At 39.0% G+C, this 21,892-nt stretch overlaps 1 protein-coding gene across 1 annotated transcript in view; it reads right to left on the bottom strand.

Moving 5' to 3' along the window:
- The window catches only part of CUBN (cubilin), a 132,036-nt gene that overhangs the window by 79,799 nt on the left and 30,345 nt on the right, over positions 1–21,892 (bottom strand). The window contains exons 23-27 of the mRNA XM_052696991.1: positions 18,788–18,974; positions 16,432–16,592; positions 15,715–15,896; positions 14,812–14,968; positions 12,076–12,263 (exon numbers count right to left, since the gene is read on the bottom strand). Coding sequence (XP_052552951.1) covers positions 12,076–12,263; positions 14,812–14,968; positions 15,715–15,896; positions 16,432–16,592; positions 18,788–18,974 — 875 coding nt within the window. The remainder of the gene's footprint in view (positions 1–12,075; positions 12,264–14,811; positions 14,969–15,714; positions 15,897–16,431; positions 16,593–18,787; positions 18,975–21,892) is intronic.

Below are 21,892 nucleotides of genomic sequence, written 5' to 3'. Positions count from 1 at the left end.
TATCTCTTTAATGCACTCAGATGATTTCCCTAGGAAATGATGGAGTATACCAAGCAGTTGGCATCACCAGAGCCTCCTGGAACAGTGATGAAAAACTGAAAACAAAAAGTAAAATGAATTCTCAAAAACCTCAAAGTAAACATTACGTGTGTTTGCTTACTGTGTTATGATCATACAACCAGTGTCCTGCTTTGGAGGAGAAGTGGACTGAATCATGATTTCTGAACTTCTGTACCGAGAAACACTATATATTTTATCTGGAAGTCATGTTGTACAGGACAGCATTTTGACAGTCAGGGTGTTGGCTGATGTAGCCAGCCTAAAACACAGATGAGAATCTCTCCATCCTACTCTTAAAACATTAACACTAAAAAATTAAAAAAAGAATCTTGTATTTACATCATTTAAATCTTGAAAACTGAAGTTAGTTATATTCTCACACTTAAACAAAAATACTTAAAACATGTTTTGATAGAGTGGGAGTGGGTGCTCAGAGCCTCATCAGTTGTCTCCAAATGCTTTTAAATGCTCTGTCCTATCCTCTTGGTGTGTCTTTTTCATGTTCAGTAAATCACACTGAACATGTATCTTAGTTCTACACCAAATATTGTAATACTCAGTATCTTTATTCAGAGAGAAAGATATGCAAGGGTTACAAACCTGGTAGAAATTAGATGTAACTAAATTGAATTTGACTTATGATATCAGTTTACCAGTGGGTTTACTATTTCTTGTTATGTTACAGTGATCCTGATAGTTTAGAATAACAGTCTAGTTCTGACTAGACAGAAACTCTCATGCTTTCTTACCACTTTGCCCCAGTTCATCTGATCTTCTGTCTCACAGAAGAGCACGCATCCTCCTAACACAATCCAGAAAATTACTGACATGGAAACCATATCTCAACATTCTCAGTGTGAATTTTTTGCATGTTTTCTTTATGAATTTCAACAAAAAAATTTCCTTATTCTGAAGCCATCACCATAAAATTCTCCCCATGCAAAGAATTCAAACCTATGAACTCAAGGAAGACAGCCAAGATTTATATATCTTTGTTTTTTGTTATTCAAATCTCTTTTCCAAATACCTCTAAATTAAACTAACAACTCCCCTACACTGACTACTGATATTACAGGAGTGTGATACTACAGTGAATACTGATTAACCATGCTAGCTACTAATTTTACACATTTTCTAGCACTCACACATGGTAATTAGTAACGAAGCCCTCGACTCTTCTGCTCTCAACGCTGGGCTCGCAGAACTGTCAGAAACCTTGTGCTGAGTTCAGACATAATTGGAGCCAGAAATCTACTCAAGTGATTTCAAATCCTTGAGCTGACAGTCAAGTTTGAAAATCTTTTTTTTTTTTTTTTAATAAAAAATAAATTGGTTGTAGTTCAGCCAGAAGTTATGGCCAGGTTGCTGGAATAGTTCTATGGTAATATTCCATGGCTTACTTTATGGCTGGTGAACGTGATTTTTTTTTCCATTTTCAATCTTCTGATATCATGAAATGCCCAGAGCATGAGAAATGTATTGGAACTTGAGAACTGTCACTGGGTGAAATCAGAAAAGATTTAAAGCTTCTACTTACAGACCAACTTCTGGTAGCTCTCAGAAAGACCTGATTGGATGTGCTAGGGATCAGATACAAAGTTGTCTTAAATATTAGATGGTAAAAAGTTGCATCCATCTGTATTCTTCCCAAATGCAAAGCCTGACAAACAGAGCTGTCCCACACCCAGCATTATAGTTATGACCTTCTTCCAAGCCACGCTGAGAGCTTCGCACATTCTTTTATGGCTTAAGTTCAGCAAAATGAAATATAGTCAGATCCAATTAGCTTTCTAATAGTACTACTTCCTTCGACAGTCTTGTGGTATATACTACTCATATTTCTATGGCTTCAAGCCATAGAAATCTTACACCAGAAAAACGTGAATGGGGAAGAACGAATCAATGTGGAGATCATGAATCCAAGCTCCAAATGAGAAGCAAAAAGACACGTATGCAATAATCAGCCGTTAGCTTTAGTGGTTCCAATGGAAAAAAAGAAAAAAAAAAGAAAAAAAAAAAAACCAACTGATATAGAACTATGGACTAAGTCATACCCAGAAACTTTCAAATCAAAACAAAAAAGAGCTTTCTAAGCCTCCTGTAACTTTGATTTGTCAAGGAACTGTTATTTTTAATCTAAGATAGCGAACGTCACATTTCTATGTAATTTCCCCTGAAAACAACCAGTGTTTTTTCAAGACACAAATAATGGTTTCTATGGCAATCCCTTCACACAGTGCTGCCCCGTGGTCTGGGTTCAACACGGTGTTTCACGGGAAACATGAGAGCCTGCCCAGCTGTAACTCATTGAGAGGGGCAGAGCCACCACTGCTAGAATTACAGCACTTTTTTTCAAGCTGTCTTTCACTTATAAATGAAGGGAACAGCTGTGTGGTTTCACAAAGCATTCTGAACTTCTAAAACCACATTTTGCTCTCACAGAAATATCGGCAAGTGAAACCAAAGCTGAACACAGATCTCACAAGCCATGATTTCTCTCTGCATCTCAGAGATAGTGTTTCTCATTGAAGGGCCTACCTCGTCAGCTATGCCACCCTGAACCGCTGCATGTTGAAGACAATTCTTCCCTCATGTGAGGCACAGCACTCCCTCAATCTGTGCAGGATGGTTGCATTTCAGGGCAGTTTGTTAGCCCCTCCAGCAGCATGCTGACTCCAGAACTGGGGAGCAGGCTCCCACCCAGCTGCTTCCTAGGAAGAATTTGCTTGCTTCCTTTCTGCATGGATATCTGTTTTGTAATTTATTTGCTCAGACCTTCTAGAATCCATCACAAAATCCAAGAGCTTCATAAAGATTTTGGCAGATTATACAGCAAGCAAAATTTGCAAACAATTGCAGCACTGTTTAAGATCCTTAGCATAGCAAAATATGGAAGCTTCCCTTCCCCTGCTCCCTTCATTCAAACACTGTCCAGCAGCACGAGAGTGCTACATCCCATCAGCAGCACCAGGTCTAGGCAGCACTGAGGTACCTTCAGATGTGTCATTCGGCATAGGCTCAACAATTGCTATGCAAAGCTCCTTATTAGGCTGCCCAAGAGCCAACTGACACTGAATGTGTGGGGGAGCTGCCCACACCCTAAGGGCTGAAAGCTGAAGGACTGCCCTGCAGAGAGGTGGCTGATGAAAGCCATCTGCTTTGGAGCTGAGCAGCTAGCCTAGGCTGCAGGAAATGCTCAGTGTGGTCAGCTCCCTAAGGAGGCTCCATGGTCACCAGTGGATTACTGGCTTTCTGACTTTTAGCTTGGAAGCGCGTCATCAACACCAGCAATGATGACCTGAAGGCTACAGCTGCTCACCTCTCTTTGGAGGAGCAAAGCAGCATGGAACTACATCAGAGGAGTTCACTGCCAGAACTGAAATAAGGGCTCAAGAGCAGAGCTTACTGAAAAATGGAGCTTGTGCTGCATGGAAAAAAGAAAACAAATGGAAGGACAGAAACTCTGAAGGCTTTCATTTGGGCATACACAAAGAGGAAATATTTTGCTAGCCAAAAGCCTCATCAAGCTTATTTCCTCTCGCAAAGTGACACCGGCAGATCGTAGATCATAGCACATAGTGGGGCTCCATATACTCAATGATCCTAACAGAATACTGGCTTTTCTTAGGGCAAAATTTTAATGTTGCTTTAGATGATTATATTTTTGTCAAAAGGATATTTTCTTCATCAAAAAATTATTATAAAGGAAAACTTCCAGCCTATTCTGCTGCAGTAAAAATCTACTCAGTAACATTTAGGCACAAGCCCTAGCCTTGATCCAGATGGCAGGCTCAAAGGCAAACTTTCAATTTCACATGAAGGTATAAGCCATCCTATTAATGCCAACAGTTCTCAATTTTATTGTCAATAATTCTATTACTAACAGGTAATTCTATTATATATTGTCAATATTAGTATTGCCAGATGTCATTAATTTGTTGCATAATTGTGAATAATTGCATCAATTATCCTGTCAGTTGGAGTCTCAATACACATTGCTCGTAGTCTTAAAAGCTTTTGTACAAGAATTAGCTGCAACAGGTCTGGAGCAGACTTTGCAAAATTCAGGAAAGGGGTTTGCATCTGGGATAAGTCCAGCATGACTACGACTGTCCCACTGACCACAGGGGCACCCAGAGACACGCTCAAGGAGTTGTTCTGTCACATGCTAACATCCCTTTTCTCTCAGAAGTGGGAAACCTGTCATGGGATTGTTTCAACTGATCTAAATATTACAGGCAGTGATTACAGGTGGCAGCTCTTCGTGCATGGGTAGGTTTTTGAGAAGAAAGTTGAGATGACAGCACAACAAATCTGTTTCCAGAAAACAAAATGATGTAAAAACCAGACAATATCATCATCATTCAGAAAGACCACTAAAAGTTAAGAATCAACACAGATAAAAACAATCAATTTCCATGCATCACATTTCCTTTGAGAAGAAACAGTGTACAAGCTTGAGTGTACAAGCAGGCCTGTCAGCCTGAGAAAAAAGGGAAACTAATGCTGCAAGATGTGGCACATTGCTCTGGCTTGGCACCACAGAAACTGTTTTCACAGAAACAAAGCCAGTTTACAACTTCCAGTGATGTAATATGCGGAGCTTTCTTATTTCTGCACAAACAGGAGAATGACAGAAGGCTACGTTTGCATTTGGATGATGAAAGGTGTTCATAATTACCAGTAGGAAAAAAAAACCCTTCCTAAGAACTCTTCCTAAATAATGTTTCAATATGACTATTTAAGTATGTTTATGTCCTGGATGACCCTAGATAAAACTCCTTGCTCAACTGCAGGCAACTTTCTTGCCTCCGAACAGACACCCTCCTTTCACTAATCAACCATTTTCTTCCATAGTATAATAGTTTGAAATTGTGCTTCAGCAGATATAATAAGCACACTGCTTAATCGCTTTGGGATTGAACTAATACATGAAAACATGTAAATGTCTAGTTTTATAAGAGTAAGAGTTGTATCTATATCTATGTTTTCCCTTGTGACTTGAGCCTGAAGTACACAGAGCCCTTTGAAAATTTCAGGCAGGGTTAAATTCCACATTGCACCACAGTGACATTTTTGAAAAGAAATTGTCACCTCTTACATTACTGTCTTCTACCTCCTCAGAAGGAACAACAATTTCTAACTGCAGGCGAATCTGCTTATTTCCATCTTTCTAAGAAAGACTTACTTTCATATCATTTGCAGAAATAACAACTATCATCAACAAGGCTTTGAGCTTCTTATAAGAACGGAAGAAATGTAGGGTGTTTCTTGGGATGAAATTGTAAAATTGGTCTAGATATCAGAGAAGGAAGCAATTGCAGTTTGAGAAAGGAATGCCTAGGAGACGTACAGCCGATCAGTCAAACCCAAGACCTGCACTTTAGACTTCATTTGTTCAGCATGATATTTCAAATCCTAAAGCCTGTGCTAGGCAAGCACCTCATCCCTACTGCCATGCTGGCTGGACAGAGAGGCCCCAGTGAGCTGCAGTGGGGTAGTCCTGCAGTCGCACTGAGCACACAGGATGAGCCAAAACATGGCAGTGCCTTGCTGACCCCAGGCTGCTCAGGGTCAGTGCCCATGTTGCAATGGGACTACAAATGCCTGGTCACAAGGCTATGGCTATTTTGATACTATGTCCGCTTTCCTTAATAGCTTAGAAGTCAGGAAGGTTCCCCTGCAGTGAGAAGTCACCCACGTGAGGGCGGGGGACTGCTACAGAGCTTGGGACATTGAAAAGCCAAGGCGGATGGGCAGAACAATCCTCACATGCTTTGCTAACCTACATGAATCAAACTACCAGCACAAGCAGCAGCATCATGCTGACACAGCCAGAGGAAGAGATCCTCTCCGGGAATCCCCGTTTCAGAAAATCTGCATCATGTGTAGCTATGGCAGTGGAGAAAAGTTGCAAATGAAGATGCAGAAAAAGAGAAATGCTCCTTCCCATTATACTTTCAACCCCCCCAAAACAAACAAACAAACAAAAAAAACCCAAAAACAACAACAACAACAAAAAAAAAAAACCACCACCACCTACTTATGGGAACAGCAGGAAGGAAAGGGAGAAGACCTTGCCCAGACTCTAGTAGGTTTTTTCCTCACTTGTCTGGGTGCTTCCCGTGGTGAGGCAAAGCTTTGACCAGGCCAGGTGGGGTTTCTTCTGCCACCATGTCACTTTGTATCATGATGTTTGTGCTCAGGGGGATAAGCCCCTTCACTGCACTGATAGCCTTGCTCACTGGCCAGGCTTTCTAGCAAAATTTGGAGGACAGAACAGAACAGACGAGTATCCAGAAGCAATGAGATGATCCCAGGTGCCATTTTCCCAGCAAGGGGCATCAGCTGCATGTGCTAGTATTTCACAGTCACTCTACTGTACAGCACTTCTTCCTGAAGCTTATAGGCCATGTCACATTGCTCTGAGCTGGCAGGGCGTGGAAAGCAGAGCCCATGAATCTGACTCACTCTGTGAGGCCCAGAGCAGGGTTTCTGCTCCTTCCTGTGCCACTCGTGCTTCTTGTCATCTGAGGCTCCTACAGGCATCATGCAACCCTCTCACCACTGACAAATTTAGCAGCCTTGCTGGGTTGGGGTGGTTTTTTGGTTTTGTTTTTTTTTTTTTTTCCTCCTATCTGCTTTCTCAGTAACATTTCAAGCAGCTGAGCCAAATAGTACTTCAATTCTTGCAACACAGGCAAATAGGAAAACAAAAATCTTCCTCAGTCCTGAGCCAGTCTTGTACATGGCAAGCAGCTTTTCAGCCCTGCATTCTCCTTTCCATGACTGTCCAGTGAAAATCAGTGCAAGGGCTAGGATTTCCCTGTGCACCAGTGGTGAGCCCTGCCACAGAGACCTGAGAACTGTCACTTTCACTCTAATTATCTCACACTGAAAAATGTTTGGTGGAAGCTTACAGACCCCTGAAGGAACTCTGGAAAAGGGCTGGCCTGCTGCCAGCTTGCATGGTTATGCATTGATGGATATCAGTGCTAGCTGGCCAGCAAGCTGTAATTTGATGTCTGCATACAGAGCCTGGATGAGTATATTTAATATATCGTCTGCTTCCCCAGGGTGATGTACTACCGGTGACATTTTGTAAATCAATGCATGGCCACAAGCAATGCCACTCTCTGTGCTTGGAGAATTCCTGCAGCACTTTGAAAAGACACAGTCATAAATGTAATAATGATCATCTCCTAATATGGTTAAAGTATATTTACTAATTTACTAACAAGTAAAGAAGAGAGCAAAACTAGATAAGAGTAAGCTTTTTTTTCCCCCCCTCCACGATAAGTCAATAAGAAAAGAGGATGACCAACTGAACACAAGCAGCAATTATCTAATACATTACTCCCAGATGGAGAAAAAGGATGTTATGGCACATCCTTGGAATGCTGCTGTAGTTTAAAGAAGAAAAAAAAACAAGGACACATCCTGTTACCACCAGAAGGAAATGAAGTAGTTGTCAGGAGCAGATGCCATGTTAATTACTGTACTCATTTGATAATATCTATATCTAAAGGATGCAACGATATTTTAACCACCCAAGGCTAATCACTCCAGACTGCTTAAGTGGACTGGCAATGAAGAAGCATGGAAGCACTTTATTCCAAAGAGGAATAATGTCCTGCCCTGCATCAGAAGAAAGGCCACTATGGTTATCAGGCAGACAGTTGTCCCATAAGATATGTTTTTGCATTAATTCAACAATAATTCCTTTGGGTTAATGGTAATTCCATCCTTATCACTATACTAATGTGCTGCACAAGCCAAAGGGCTGAGAATTAGACAGCTCTGAAACTTGTCTTGCCACACAACATTTTACTGTCTGCTTATCAGGCTGGTGGCACCTTACAAAAGAATGGGCAAAGCCTTCCCCGTGCTTACAAAAGCAGATATCTAACAGACTGGACTTCCAGGGAAGGTTTCATGTTGTGAGCAGAAGAACCTAGAGGGAAGTTGTCAGTGACAGACTGGAAAATTGGTGGTTTTGAAATATTTTCCTTGAGTAAGAAGGGAATAAATTTCAATCCTACTGCAAAAATCTGATCTTCAGGCAGTAACACTACTATCTTCTTATTTATAAAATAGATTTGTTTCTTTGGAGATTATGTTCTATCGTATTTAATAAGAAGGTAATTCATCATTAAAGATGGAGGGGCTAAATGTATGCTTGTTCAGTTAATAACCTGGTGAGAGTAAAGGAAGGAATGACATTTCTGTATCATTTTCTGCAATATCTCACTGACTTCAGCTTGATGACTCCACTAGAAAGACTAATGTTAGGTTATTAAGCCAAGTCACAGAATGCAGTGTAATTTAAAGAGCATCCAATCTAATTACAGTTAGTCCAACATCACAAAGAAATAGTCTTCTATTCAACATGCCTTGTATCTTATCACTGCCATTTATGCAAAGTCTTTATCACAAGCAATTCATCATCTATTCTTGAAATTTCACTATAAGGCTCTTTACAAAATCCTAGGCCTCCTGTGAGCATTACCAGCCATGTGCCAACATCCTCTGACAGGCCATGATACATAGCCCACTGCTCAGTTGTTGAGAAAATGCTATAAGCAACCATTACCAAAGTCTGCAGTTTAGCCTCTCTCCTCGATTTCTGGCACCTAAGAACAAGGGCAGAAAATTGTCACCAAGTTGGAAGGACACGGCTTGCTCCTTCCTACCTGGTGCAGGCATAAATCCACGCATGTGCTGCGGCAGTGGCAATGCAGGCCTGGCCCAGGCTCGACCAAGGCTCCCTGCCAAAAAGAAATGCTACCCACCATGAGTAATGCCGGCCAGCAGCTGCTGAAGGCAGGCTGGCTCACAAGAAGCATCCCGTGATTAAAGGAGTACGGGAAATAGGTAATGCAACACATGGCTGATTTCTCAATGCACTGCTCTGACTGCATTTCACTCTGGGATACCAGACATCTTTTGGAAGTCCATCTCGTTCTTCACCTCTTATTTGAAGCAGCTATTTGCTCTATGTGATGATAACATCTTTGGTAAATGCCAGCCACTAGGAATATCTGTGTGTCAGAACTTTTGGTTTTGTCATTTTTCTACACATTTAATTTCTGACTCATATGTGGACTAAACCAGGGAGCAAAGAGCATATGATTGTCTCCTCCGTGCATCAGAGTGAATTAATCACGAGGCAAAACACTCTTCTCTTATAGTGCATGTGGGTATGGGTCAGAAACATAAGCCACAACTAAATGCAAACCCTTTTCCAGGGTGGAGATTGGGACCAACGCACACTGTCTGGGCCAGGAGAACCAGGAATGCATCTTTCCCAACCAAGCACCATAATTTTTGCCTTCAGAACTTAGAAAGGTTTCAAAAAATTGGAGTTCTAGTTGATACACTAATGATGTCATAAAAATAAGTCCACATGCATTAAACCTTTTTTTCTCCACTGACTTAAAAGCAGGTTTGCTCTTTGTTTTCTTTTGCAACTGCCATTCCTTGATTGTACTCTGTTCAGGCAGGTCAGTTCTCTGCAATAACACCACTGCAGCATTTCATCTTGTCTTCTTGTATCACTCATTTCTTTCCCTTAATTCCTTTGCCACCACATCCAACACAACAGCTTGCCCTTGTCCTTCCAATCACTAACCTCCTCGCAAATATTAGCAGATGTTGTCACTGCTGCCAGCCATGGCATGGCAACCAGGTTGTTACTGCTTGGGCTAAGAAGCAGGTATAGGGTGTTGCTACCTACTGTGAAGGGTTGGGGTGGAAAGGGAGGTGGGAAAAGAGATACCTGAAAAGCCCTCAAGGAAAGAGAGCACCTGATCAGCACTCAGTTCTGTGAGTTGAGCAATATGAAAACTGCCTGAGCAGAAGCTTACAATTTCCTCCAAGAAAAGGGTGAAAGGCTCTGGTTCAGACACCACCCACTTGGACCGCAGGGAACAGATTATACCTCTGTTTCCCCAGTGTTCCAGTCAGAGAATCAGATCTTTTCCCTCTTAGGCCTCTTTGCAATAAACAAATTTCAAAACTAGCATGTGGCAGAAAAGTAATTTTATCTCAGCCAAACAGCTATGAGTTTACTGGGATCTTTTATTAACTTTTTTTTTTTTTTTTTAATTTGCAGCAGAGTCAGATTCCGTATGGATTTCAGACAGAGAAGTCCTAAATATCTGCAGACTGCTGAAAAAGTCAGCTTACATTTATTCCAGATGATTTCCCCCTTTCCCCTATACCACAGAGTACTCCCACAGCCTTTTGCAACACAGGGTGAGAGCAAATACCATTCAGTCCCCTGGCTGGTTCAACCTTGTTCTCCTTTTTTTTTTTTTAATCACTATGGCACATATTTGTCCAGCACGCAAGAACCAAATGAGAACATTTTTCCTAGTAGTATTTCTTAATGGCATTTGGAGAAGGACTCCTGCAAATAATGTGATATGAATTGCAAATTAAAGCCTTCTTAACACTCTTCCACGACTGCTTTTCCCTTGAGTTTTCCTCTTTATACCTCTTTGTCTGTATTTTCTTTGATTGGAAACGATGAAGAATTGTTAGAACAAAGAAGTACAAGTACTTTTCTGCTCTCCGTCTACTCCCTCCGATACGTTTTATTTCTGTTCTTTTAAGTGCTTTGGATCAGGTCCTTGCCTCTGGCACTATTCCTCCAGTCTTGACTTACATCTAGAATAGTGTCTTCTGGCAAGGCCGTTGCTCTTCACTGGCTGGCTACTGTGTACAGGGCTCCTGCCTTTCACGGTTCAAGGGCTTAGGCATCTGGAGACTAGCACTGTCCTCTCCATTTGGCTCCACTTTTTCATTTTCGCTCGCAAAATTGAGCCATAGTTTAACTTCTGCTAGCTCTCAGTATAAATACAGTGCTCCCTTGCTTATTTTCTTTGTATGTCTATTATTTCTTTCAATTCCTGGCCAAAACCAGAATAAATCTGGAAGAACACCACTTTTTTTTGCCAGTTTGTTACTGATTTCTGAGCTGTGAAAGCTGGCATACAGAGGTATGGGGAGTGAAGGAAGAAGTCTAGAGGGAGTACATTAGCCCAACACCAGGGCTGTTGTTTGGCCTGCTGCAACAGTCCAGGGTACTAAGTAACTCCATAAATGTGGGCACTGTTCCTTTTCCTGTCCTTGGCTGTAAGTAGCCTCCTCTAACACGTCTCTACAGTTCAATTCCTCTTGTGCAAAACCTAAGTAGAGCACAGGGATTGTGTGCTGGCATCCTGTACAAGGGTAGGATCTGAATAATTGATTATTTCAGCAAACACCAAAATTGTAAGCAGATTATAACCCTCCGTGATAATGGCTACTCCATTTCTCTTGTATGAAGTACAATACTTCGAGAAATATCTTTTTAGTTGTCCTAGAAATATTATAGGAACTGAAAATAAAAGTCACTTGGCTTCAGCTTGACAGGATTGTGTCATTTAGCTAAAACTTATTTTTTGTAAGTTCAATTCCTTTCAGGCCCTTTAAAGCAAGACAGTAACTATGAAAAGACAAATATATACAGGAGACAGAAAAACTCCCTTTTAAAAATTATAGAAATAAAACACTTTAAAACTTCTGAACATTGCCCATTACTTTTCAGATAAAACCAAGAAAAAAAACTGGGCCCATTGTCTTTTTGTCATCATTCTACTCATCTCAGAATTTCTTCCACTTGTTTACATAAGTCATGCCATATTACTTCAGCCATGTAAAATGGTGCACCTCATCTAAGGTGATACTATTTAGACCCTCTGTAGCAAATCTAGGCACTTGCACAGTGAAGCATCCTCCGTGTTGCAGGCATCTGTCTCAAGGTAGGATGAATTAATCTCTGTCAGTGCTTACCTGCTTCCTCAGAGGAAACAGGGAGAAAACATTTGGACTACACAATTGGGCTTTAATGTCTAAATTTCAGAAGGATGAATTTACTCCAATCTTATGCATCTTTCTTGGTGGTGGTGTTTTTTTTTTGTTTTGTTTTGTTTTTTCTTTTATTCTTGTTTCTAGAATCTGAGTACATACCTTCAAGTAGTCACGGTCACAGTTAGGTCTATCTTCTACATCAAAGGCTGTGAAGCTATAGCTGAGTGTATTGCCCTTTGTGGCTTGAATAGTCCAGCTGCAGTGCTCCGTCAATGGGTAATTATTTGGAAAATTTAAACTTTCCAATACACCATAGCTTCGGTTAACAGTGAGCACTTCGTGGCAAACTAAAAAAAAAAAAAAATAAGTGATAAATTATATTTGCAGCATCTGAAAACAAACAAGTACTTGAAGTTATTACTGATACCACTACAATGTAAGAAGTATTTTTATTCAGAGATTAGAGAGAAGATAACAGACAAAAAGGGAGTTGTTACCTATTGAAGGACGTACTATATCTGATCTGAGAGAAAAAAAAAAAAAAAAAGACTTTCCAAACTTGAATTTTTCATCTCTGCTATGGTTTTTCTTCCTGATGTTTGCAGACACATCCACCAATTTTTGTACTGTAGTAAAGATTTTTGGGGGGCCTGTTTTCTTAAGTTCCAAATGCATGGTTCCAATGCATGGTTTCTTGCATTATTATTATTTTAACTAATGATCTAAATTTGCCTCATCATTTTGAAACAGTTTTGAGGAACGGTGCTCAACAAAGTTTGCCTGATGACTTAAAATGGTTTATTTTAGCAAACTAGAAGAAAAAACAAGAATCCAATTGCTAAATCAGCAAATGGAAACTATAGTGCTTATATTGGATTTGCTAGCCCCAGGAATATGAAGTGGGTATGAAAGTCTTTCAAAAGTTGTGATTTTAATTTCAAGTCATACAATAACAGCCAAGCAGAAAAACTGGGCACACACCTGGAATAATGAGCTTTCCTTGAAAGGCAGAAAGAAGAAAAAATGAACTATGCTAGACAAAAAGTGGAATGACAGCTATGGCACTGGGTCAGTGAGCTTTGTTTTCCTGAACCCAACTTCCACTGAAGACAGAAAACGTCGACATGAGCGATCTGTCATCTTAAGACAGTACACAGCGTGTGCTGGGAGTAGACCAGAGTGATGTGCAGAGATGTGGGCAGGAGGCAGGACAGGCTGCTTGCATTGCACAGCAAATCTGCAGTGTTTGAACAACAGAAATAGCTGAGATTCACTTGCAAGAATCTTCTATTGTCTGTCAAAAGGAATAATACACCTACCTTCTGCACATTTTTTTGATTCTTTCCAAGTGATTTACAGAGCAGTAAGGTCTGTGTTTTTAAGAGTTCAAAACCTCCAGAATGCAGCTGAGGGTCAGGACCCTGTAGAAAGGGACTTTTCTGCAAGCTACACTGAGGCATATATCTATTTGAAAGGACAGGATGAAAAGCATGAAATGGATTTTGAAGAATGTAAGATAAGCAAAAGCTGTTACCCCCTGCCATAGTGATTTTATTAGAAATATATTTGGCACAAAGGTGCTTTTGTATGTTAACTTTGATACTGAGTTTTCCTTTGCAATGTTTTCCAATTCATCACTGCCTTTCTTCCACGTACACATAAATGCATCTGGCATAGAAGCATTCTTATTTTACACTGTTACTTCCAACATAATTTTAGCTTTTGGGCAAGCTATTGAAAGCTTTCTTGGGTGCATGTGCATCGTCAGGAATTAAATAAGAATGTGAAGTGTGGATCACACATCTGATAGCTCAACTCCTGTATCTAAATGCTTTGCAAGTACTCTGTTTAATTATTTATAGAGCAGAAAAAGAACCCTTTTCTAATACATCATCTTGATTTTGAAGTCTGAAAATTACATGGTAGATTAATCTGTGTTATTTTTAAGGACTTAAGACGACAACACTCCTTCACCCTTCTAATTATGTGTTCCAAGTGGTGAACAGCTATAGAGGTTTTTTTTATAATGCATTTACTACTGCCCAACAGAGGACAACAATGTCTAAAAACCTACAGCAATTTCTAATAGTTGAGCATGTCATATTTAGAGTACCCAAAGATGTCTGTAACTCATTTCGTATAAGGAGAAATTCCTTACCCTCCAAAGTATATCTAACTATGTAACCTATAATTATAATGGGGAAAGTAAATATTGGGAAAATACCTGACGCTATAACTAGAAATAGAATAACTTTAATTCCTCGTGTATCTCTCTATATTTTTTATTTTGTTTTGCCAAATGTTATTCTTCCAACGTTTCTGGGGTAGAAATATTCTTACACTCATTCTTCTATAAAGAAAAACGTGATCCCTACCCCATAATATAAAACAAAAATGAAATTTTTGAAGTGTTCCCGGTCACCTAATCATCCTAAACACCCTTAATGATCCCTGAGAACTAAAGATAACTCCCTTATCCTTTGCCATCCTAATTCACAGCAGCCCAAAGGGCAGAGAAGCCTACTCTATCTGCCTTTTCAGTTGAGAGATCATGAGACTGAGCAGATAGGTGAACAAGAACAGTCCAATCCACACTGTTGGGGACTTTCAACACCAGGTATTCTGAGTGACTCTGGAGCAGAAAGTGTTATTGGTGCAAGTAATAGAAGAAAGCTGATGCGGAGACCCTGCTGCTATGAAATTATCTCTATGATGGGCAGTTTTTAGTTTTCTGGCTTTTGTGTCCGGATCAGGCTAAGGAATCTGGGTCAATAATAGGCTCTATTGCTTTGTTGTCTGCTAATGAATAAGTGAGATCATGGGCTGGAAGATGGTGTTTCAGGGAAAAACTAAACTATAGAAACATGTTCTTTTCATCACCTTTTGCTTACTTACCTTGTTTGTAGTTAGCTAAAAAACCTCCACCGTGCACACTGTCATCTGTCCTCAGTTTTATATACACACTGTCTCCACTTGAATTGATGAGCTGTGGTATCTGATTCCCACAAAATTTACCAAGTTGTTTCGCATTGCTGCTGTTGCCATCATATATCTTCATGGAAAGAATAAAAGGAAGATGAAAGGAACATAAAATTTAAAATCAGGAAGAAAAGCATGTCAGTTCCCCCATAATACATAATTTTGATGATTCTGCTATTTGTTACAGAATTTGAAAAACTAGAACTTCTTCAGCTTTGACAGCACAATGCTAAATATTGAATTTTTATAAAGCTGATAGCATGACAAATCCCAGTAATTTCTCCTGCCAAGCGTCTGCTTGGGGAATAGCTTCTAGGTTCACAAGAGGTTAAATATTATTTTTCCTCAGAAAAAGCCTGACAGGCGTTTCAAAAGCAAGCAAATCAGTGCAAAAAACAGGAAGCTAGTAATCAAGTACTGGTGAGTTTAAAGGGTCGTACTCATTGAGAGGGTAAGAGTGTACTCTAATTATAATAAAAATAATCCAATAATGATAATTCAAATTATCTATTTAACAATTTGAATATGGAATTTGGGATTAGCAATAGAGTTACTGCAATTGTTATTGTCTTATGTAGTTTACTAGGAAAGATCACAAAGTACTTGGTCCAAAATACAGTTAATTTAACAGATATAGACATATTCACATTTAAGTGGCCTATCTAGACACAAATGCTTTTCTTCCCTTTGCACACCACAGCCTATTCTGGATCTGTTCACACAAAAACATTTGAAAAATAAGACCATGTGTTTTCTCTTGTCCTTGCATTCATCATATTTAGCTGCCTCCTGTAGAGCAAAGGTTCATGGTATGCATACCGCAAGGTAATCATAGTTGCACTTTGTGTGATACTCTAGATGAAATTGTTCAAACTGGATTTCAAACGGGGTTCCTTGGCTTCCTCTGAGCAACCAGTAGCACTCTGAACTGTGATAATATGGCATAGGGTAATTGGGAGACATGAAGATACCAGAACTTGCTGTCAAAGTCCCACCACAACCTGAAAGTGGCAAAGAAACCAAACCAACATTTAACATTGAGAACACCAGAGATTTAGACATGATGTGAGATTCACACTACTGACTTTTTTCACGTGCCCTAAACATCTTAAGTGATAAACCAAAAATCTGCATTAAGTCAACACTGTTGAAAGTGGGAAAGAGCCCAAAGCACCTAGAAATATTAATTATCTAATGTGAAGACTGCTCGTGTTTTAAGTTACTTTTCAAACAGAAACCTCTCTGTTGCATTTTTACTTAAACACAAATGAAAGCTCATGCTACATTAGGAGAGAATATTAGCAGGGAATACTGCTAGGGAATAGTAAGTATATCCTTCCCTTCAAGGAACAACAAAGTGATCTTGGTCTGAAGAACCTGAATATGTGTTGGTATGTAATTAGCAGAGACATACAAGGATGAAAGGTAGAAAAGACGTGCAAAAAAAAAAAAAAAAAAAAAAAAAAAAAAAGATGAAAAATTAAGGTAAAAAATGAGACAAGTAAAAGGGCTTTATACGTGATATACTCATTGTACCTGCTGATGTACCGTCCCATTCTGCTGAAAACCCCTCTCTTGTGCCAAATATATCACTTACAAACTTGATCCACAGCTTGTTACCATGAGATATTATATCTGGAGGCAGCTCTGTACCACAGTATTTTCCAAGATAAGGAGATGTTTCATAGCCTCCATCTCTAGAATGATAGAGAAGAAAAGCTTTGTGTCAACCAGAGAAAACATGAGAAATACCAACAAGGCAGAAAATTTCGGGATTCTTTCAGGTTTAGGAAAGACTAATCCTGGTTCTTCATCTTCCATGGAAAAAACAGCTACCAAATACTGTCACCTATGTTAAGAGGTCCTACCACAAGCACCTCCTTGTTGGGTATGTCCAGCATGTCCATCCAGCACTGACATTGACAGACTTAAATATTTCAGTTGTATTCAATGCTGCTGTATTCAATATTGCTTCAACTAAAGGTAAACTTCTAATCTGATGGAAAAACTGCATTCATCTCTCACTCCCCAGCCCAGTGCAAAAACGTGTGAGATTGCTTACTTTAAAAAAGGATATTTATTTCTCACTGCACAAATGGGAATCCATCTCTCAGGCCTCCTATGATGCATGTTTTGAAAGATGCAGTCATAGTTGTTTCTACAAGATGATTAATTCCATCTAGCCTTTCAATTAAGTACTGTTTGCAGCAATATTTTACTATAATTGGGATGCAAATCCTACATTCTGTTGTCTGGCACATATCTCGTAGAAATAAAAAAAGATGGTAGCAGTCTGCTTACCAATTGTGTTTTAATCTTAGCATCAAGATAATATAGTTTCACATTAAGCAATAATGTTACAAATACCCTTGTAAGTTCATTAGAATAATAAGTATATTTATACTTACATACTGGTGTTATCTTGATATATTTTTTTAACTAGACAGTAATGCTTTCAAGGTTTATCTTGGCTTTTAGGATAAGTTTCTACTTAGATCTTGCCATTCTCAAAGGCCTGATTTCTTGTCAGCCTCCCAGATTAAACAGCTTGCTGCCTTCTCAGGTTGCTAGCAGTTAAGAACTGTGCCAGAATCTCCTCAGGCTTGCATCTATGCCCTTGTAGCTATGGTCAAATGAACATTTTCTTAGTTAACCGAATGCAGTTTTTAGAGGACACCTCAGGACAAGAAACCAGAGTGACACTCAACTAAGACTGATCTAGCTACCTCATATAAGGGTATCAGGTTTGATGAAGCATCTTGTGGAAATCCAGTTATGACAGCAGCAATGTGCTGAGCCACACTTGGAGATGTTCTAGGCATATGTGAAAGCCTAATAAATGCTACTGAGCTCTTCACAGTCCCATCAGAGTTACTTCTCTGCAATACATGAATATCTTTTTCAGTTTTTCTCCTCAAAAACAGAGAAAACAACTATCATAAATCATAAATAAGTTAACCCAAAATTAAGGTTGTAACTGTTTAAGTTAGACTAAACTTAATCTCTTACAGATGGCTTTAAGATGAAAGAATGAAACACTTGGAATGTAGTGAAAAATTCTTTCAGTTTTTCAGAACTTTCTCTACCTTGTATGTACATCTGGAAACAACCAACTAATTCAGCAGGAATTCAAAATCTTAATCCAACTGATTCTGCAATTTCAAATAGCAGTTCTTTTTTTTTTTGCTCCAAAAAATAGAAGAACTTAGAGGAAAAATCCATACAGAATATTTGGTGTAATGTGCAGAATTAGTTTAATCGTGATGCTCATTGAGATCATGAACACTCGTGGCACACCCCCTGCGAACAACCAGAGAGGCTTAGGACAGAGAAATAGGTACACTGGCACTTCAAAGTGCAGATCCCATACAACAGCTTACCACTTGGTGCAGCTGTGTTGTAAGCATGCACTTGGCCTTCCTGCAATTATTACTTTATTCTGCTCAGTCTTCTAAAATTTTAAAGGAATCACCATGCTTGCATCCTAAGTTTACTGGTGATACCAGTAGAGCCAAATATCACAGATTTTGCACACGTTCTTACTGCTACATCACAGAAAGATGCTTGTTAAAGACTATAAATATATAACAGAAAATCTTACAAAACAGGCAATGAAACTGTATTTCTGCTCTGAGGGACTCAATACACACAGCATACAACTGTACAGTCCACACACTCTACTTGCCCTGAGAAACAGAATTTGCTAGGTAGGAAAATGGTCAGTGGAGTAACATGGAGGGAAATAGCATTTAAAATTCTCTGATAAGTCTTTTTTTTCCACTTTGACAGCACAGGCATGTAGTTGAAGCTATAGTTTCCAAACATGCTTAAGTGGAATTGGATAATTTTTGTGGCTATCAGTAATAAGAACAACAGAAATAATTTGGCTTGCCTGATTTCTATATAATCCTCCGTACAGCGTAAATTCCCTTCCAGAGTGAAGTTGGTGAAGCGCAGCACAATCTGTCTGTTTATTCCCACTGTGATGGTGTAGATGCACTCTGTCTGGACAGGGTAGTTATCTGGATAGTTCGGAGATGTTAGCACACCAGTTTCAGTATCGTAGTTGTGTGAGCACACTTCAAAAAGAACGGAAACAAGTATGAACGATCTTGTTTTCTGTGCTAAATTAACATGAAATTTCTATTTCTAACGGATAGGTATAGAAGCCAACATCCTTTCCATTGTAATTTATCTTGCATACATCACACTGTTGAACGTAATCAAAATTTCAATTCAATTCAATTTCAAACAGAACTCAGATTTTTCATGGACTTTCTTATATTTAATTTTTTACCAGAACTCTGGGCCTGTTACAGGTAGGCAATGTCAGAGTCATTCCAGCTGAGTAAGCTAGATTTGACCTAAAACCCAGGTAAGCAGAAAAGGAAAGTGAAAGCAGTCTCTAGCTACATTCTACAGAATGGTTTATGAGGCTTATTTTGGAGAGAAAAACTGCATGCATTAGAGAATCTTCATGTTGATACTTCACCTAGACAAACAGGAATAAGCCAAGAAATCAAATGAAAACAGGTATGAGAGAAGTTAGGGAGATGGTGGGGAATCAGATCAGCAGGCAAGAGGAATTAGAAGAGCTTAACTTATTTAGCCTGGCAAGTAAATGATAGGAGAACAGAGAAAAACATCAAGAGGCATGAAGTGCAAGCAAAACATAGAATCATACATAACGTTCTCTGAATGACATCACAAGCTCCAAAGTTAATAACTGTTTGTGAATACAGATACACAGAAATTAGGAGGCAGTACACTACCAACCTAACACAAAACTGGGGGAAGTTCACTATTTCTTTCTATTAGGATATTTTTTGATTAATTTAATTAAGAATGGAATCACACTGTAGTTTTGGGGGGGGGGGGGGGGAAGGGTTTAAGTTATAGATTGAATTTGAAAACCCTGCAGTCTCATTCTGTTCCTCTGCTCCAGACCCCACAGGTTGCACATATAAGACATACTTTCAAATGGTCAGGTTCAGATGGAATATAAAGTACAACAAAAAGTGAGCAGAATATTATGATTCACTTTATACCAATTTGAATCACAGATCTCTGAAACCTGTCTTCTAACATAGTACAGCAGTGTAGCAATACTTTTAAATAATACTTCAGTATGCATAGTAGTTGAAGGGGAAGGGCTGAAGTAGAAGCTAAAGCCTTCCACATCTAAGATTGGTCATTTCCACAACCGTTCTCTATCCTTTCTAACTAGTAAAACACTTTTGTTGTTTCTGATATTGAAAATGAAGAGTAGAAGGGATGAAAAAAATAAGGGGGGATTCTTTGTCACCTAGAATGCTTCTGTTGGAAATGCTTTCTCTAGGATAAACACCCTCAAAACAAGATACTCAACACACGCTCCTAATTTACCAAGAGATGAACAAAGTAACAGGATGTAGAAATAGACCAATAATTTTCTGCCATTGAGCTGTACTTTGGTGATTAACAAGTGAAAAAATTTTTGCGCACTACTTCACCTGAAATCAGTATTTAACTTTTTATCTAGAGTTTTAGTCATTTGTGTTATAACATAATATGCTTTAATAAAGTAAGTGCAACAATCATGTAAGTCTTGGCCCCTTTAAAAGACTGTGCTTATAATACACATGCTGCACTAACACCCCTGGTGCTTTGTGACATGCATCATCAACCCCCTGAACCTTAAAGTCACAAGACTTCGTGATAATCCTGCCTGCAGGGTTAGAAAGCTGGCTTAGAAATGTGACCCAAGTTTTTCCTAAAGGCCTGTTAGACAGAAGGCAATTAAAAATTTAATTGAAAAGGTGTGTTATTTATTAGGTTATTTCTAATTAATTATTACCTTATCATTTTTGAAGGGTGGATGCCTGACTTATGAAAACATAATGCACAGAGAGGTTGTAATATCTCTATTCCTTACTCACTCGAGGGCTGAGGCCATGAATACCATCTTTCAGCCTGAAGAATATTAAAATTGATGTACTAGACAAAGGTCCTTTGGGTAAAATTAGCATCAAGGAAGCCAGATCATTTTTATCAGCCCTTTTAAGAACAATCTCCACAGAATTGGGAAGAATGTCAAGGTTCCCTCCCTCACCAAAGTTAGCTTTCTTGGCAGCAACCCATTCAAAAGATGATATCCAAAGTGTGCTACTTTAAACTGCGTGTTGTATTCAGTTTTCCACAAATACAGCATGAATAATGAAGATTATTTATAAGTTTAAGATCATTTTTAATAATCTTCATTATGATCTAAGGGGGACAAATACAGATGGTAAAGAGCAACTGTCTTCAAGATGTCAGACTTCTGGCTACAGTCTTAATGCAAACTAGAATTAGGAAACACAAATGAACTCTCATTTTGTGTCAGCCAACTCTTTTCTGATAAATGGATCCATGTATTGTATTCCACTTTCAGCAGGAGAGATGGAACTCCTTTTTTGCAATCACTTCACTAACACAGCATTTGAGGTTTCACTAGCACAGTCTATATATAGACTTTGTCAGAGAAAACTGTTAGCAAGATTAGCAGGAAAAATGAACTTTGAAATTTGTGCCAAAGTTTAGAACACATTCCAACTCCATATTGTGATTACTATAGGCCTGAAATAAATACAAACTCAAACGTTCATCGCAGCCGATAAAAATTAGAAGGCAGCAGCAATTGTCTTGGGCAACTCTACTTCTTGCTTTGCCAGCATATGAAGTTTTGAAAGCTATTCAATCTGCTTTCTGATTTTTGTCCTGAATGTGTTCTTCTGAAAAAAAAAAAAAAAAAAAAAAAAAAAAAAAAAAAAAAAAAAAGCCACAAATGGCAGCAACTCACTGTAACAGCCATCAGTGGAGAAAAAATGCCACCTTTCGTACCACTCACTCATGCAGTCATGTGTGGTTCTGAAAATTATATCCGTGTCATTCCCATGAAGAGACATTCATCAGTTGCCACAATTCTAATTATTAAAAATAAAACTGTAGTGGCATATATAAAATGGCAGTTTTATTT

The sequence above is a fragment of the Tympanuchus pallidicinctus genome, unplaced genomic scaffold (assembly GCF_026119805.1).
Source record: "Tympanuchus pallidicinctus isolate F22 unplaced genomic scaffold, pur_lepc_1.0 scaffold3, whole genome shotgun sequence".
Lineage (NCBI taxonomy): Eukaryota > Metazoa > Chordata > Aves > Galliformes > Phasianidae > Tympanuchus > Tympanuchus pallidicinctus.
The sequence above is the reverse complement of the archived record's forward strand: the minus strand, read 5'-3'. Positions and strand labels throughout refer to the sequence as shown.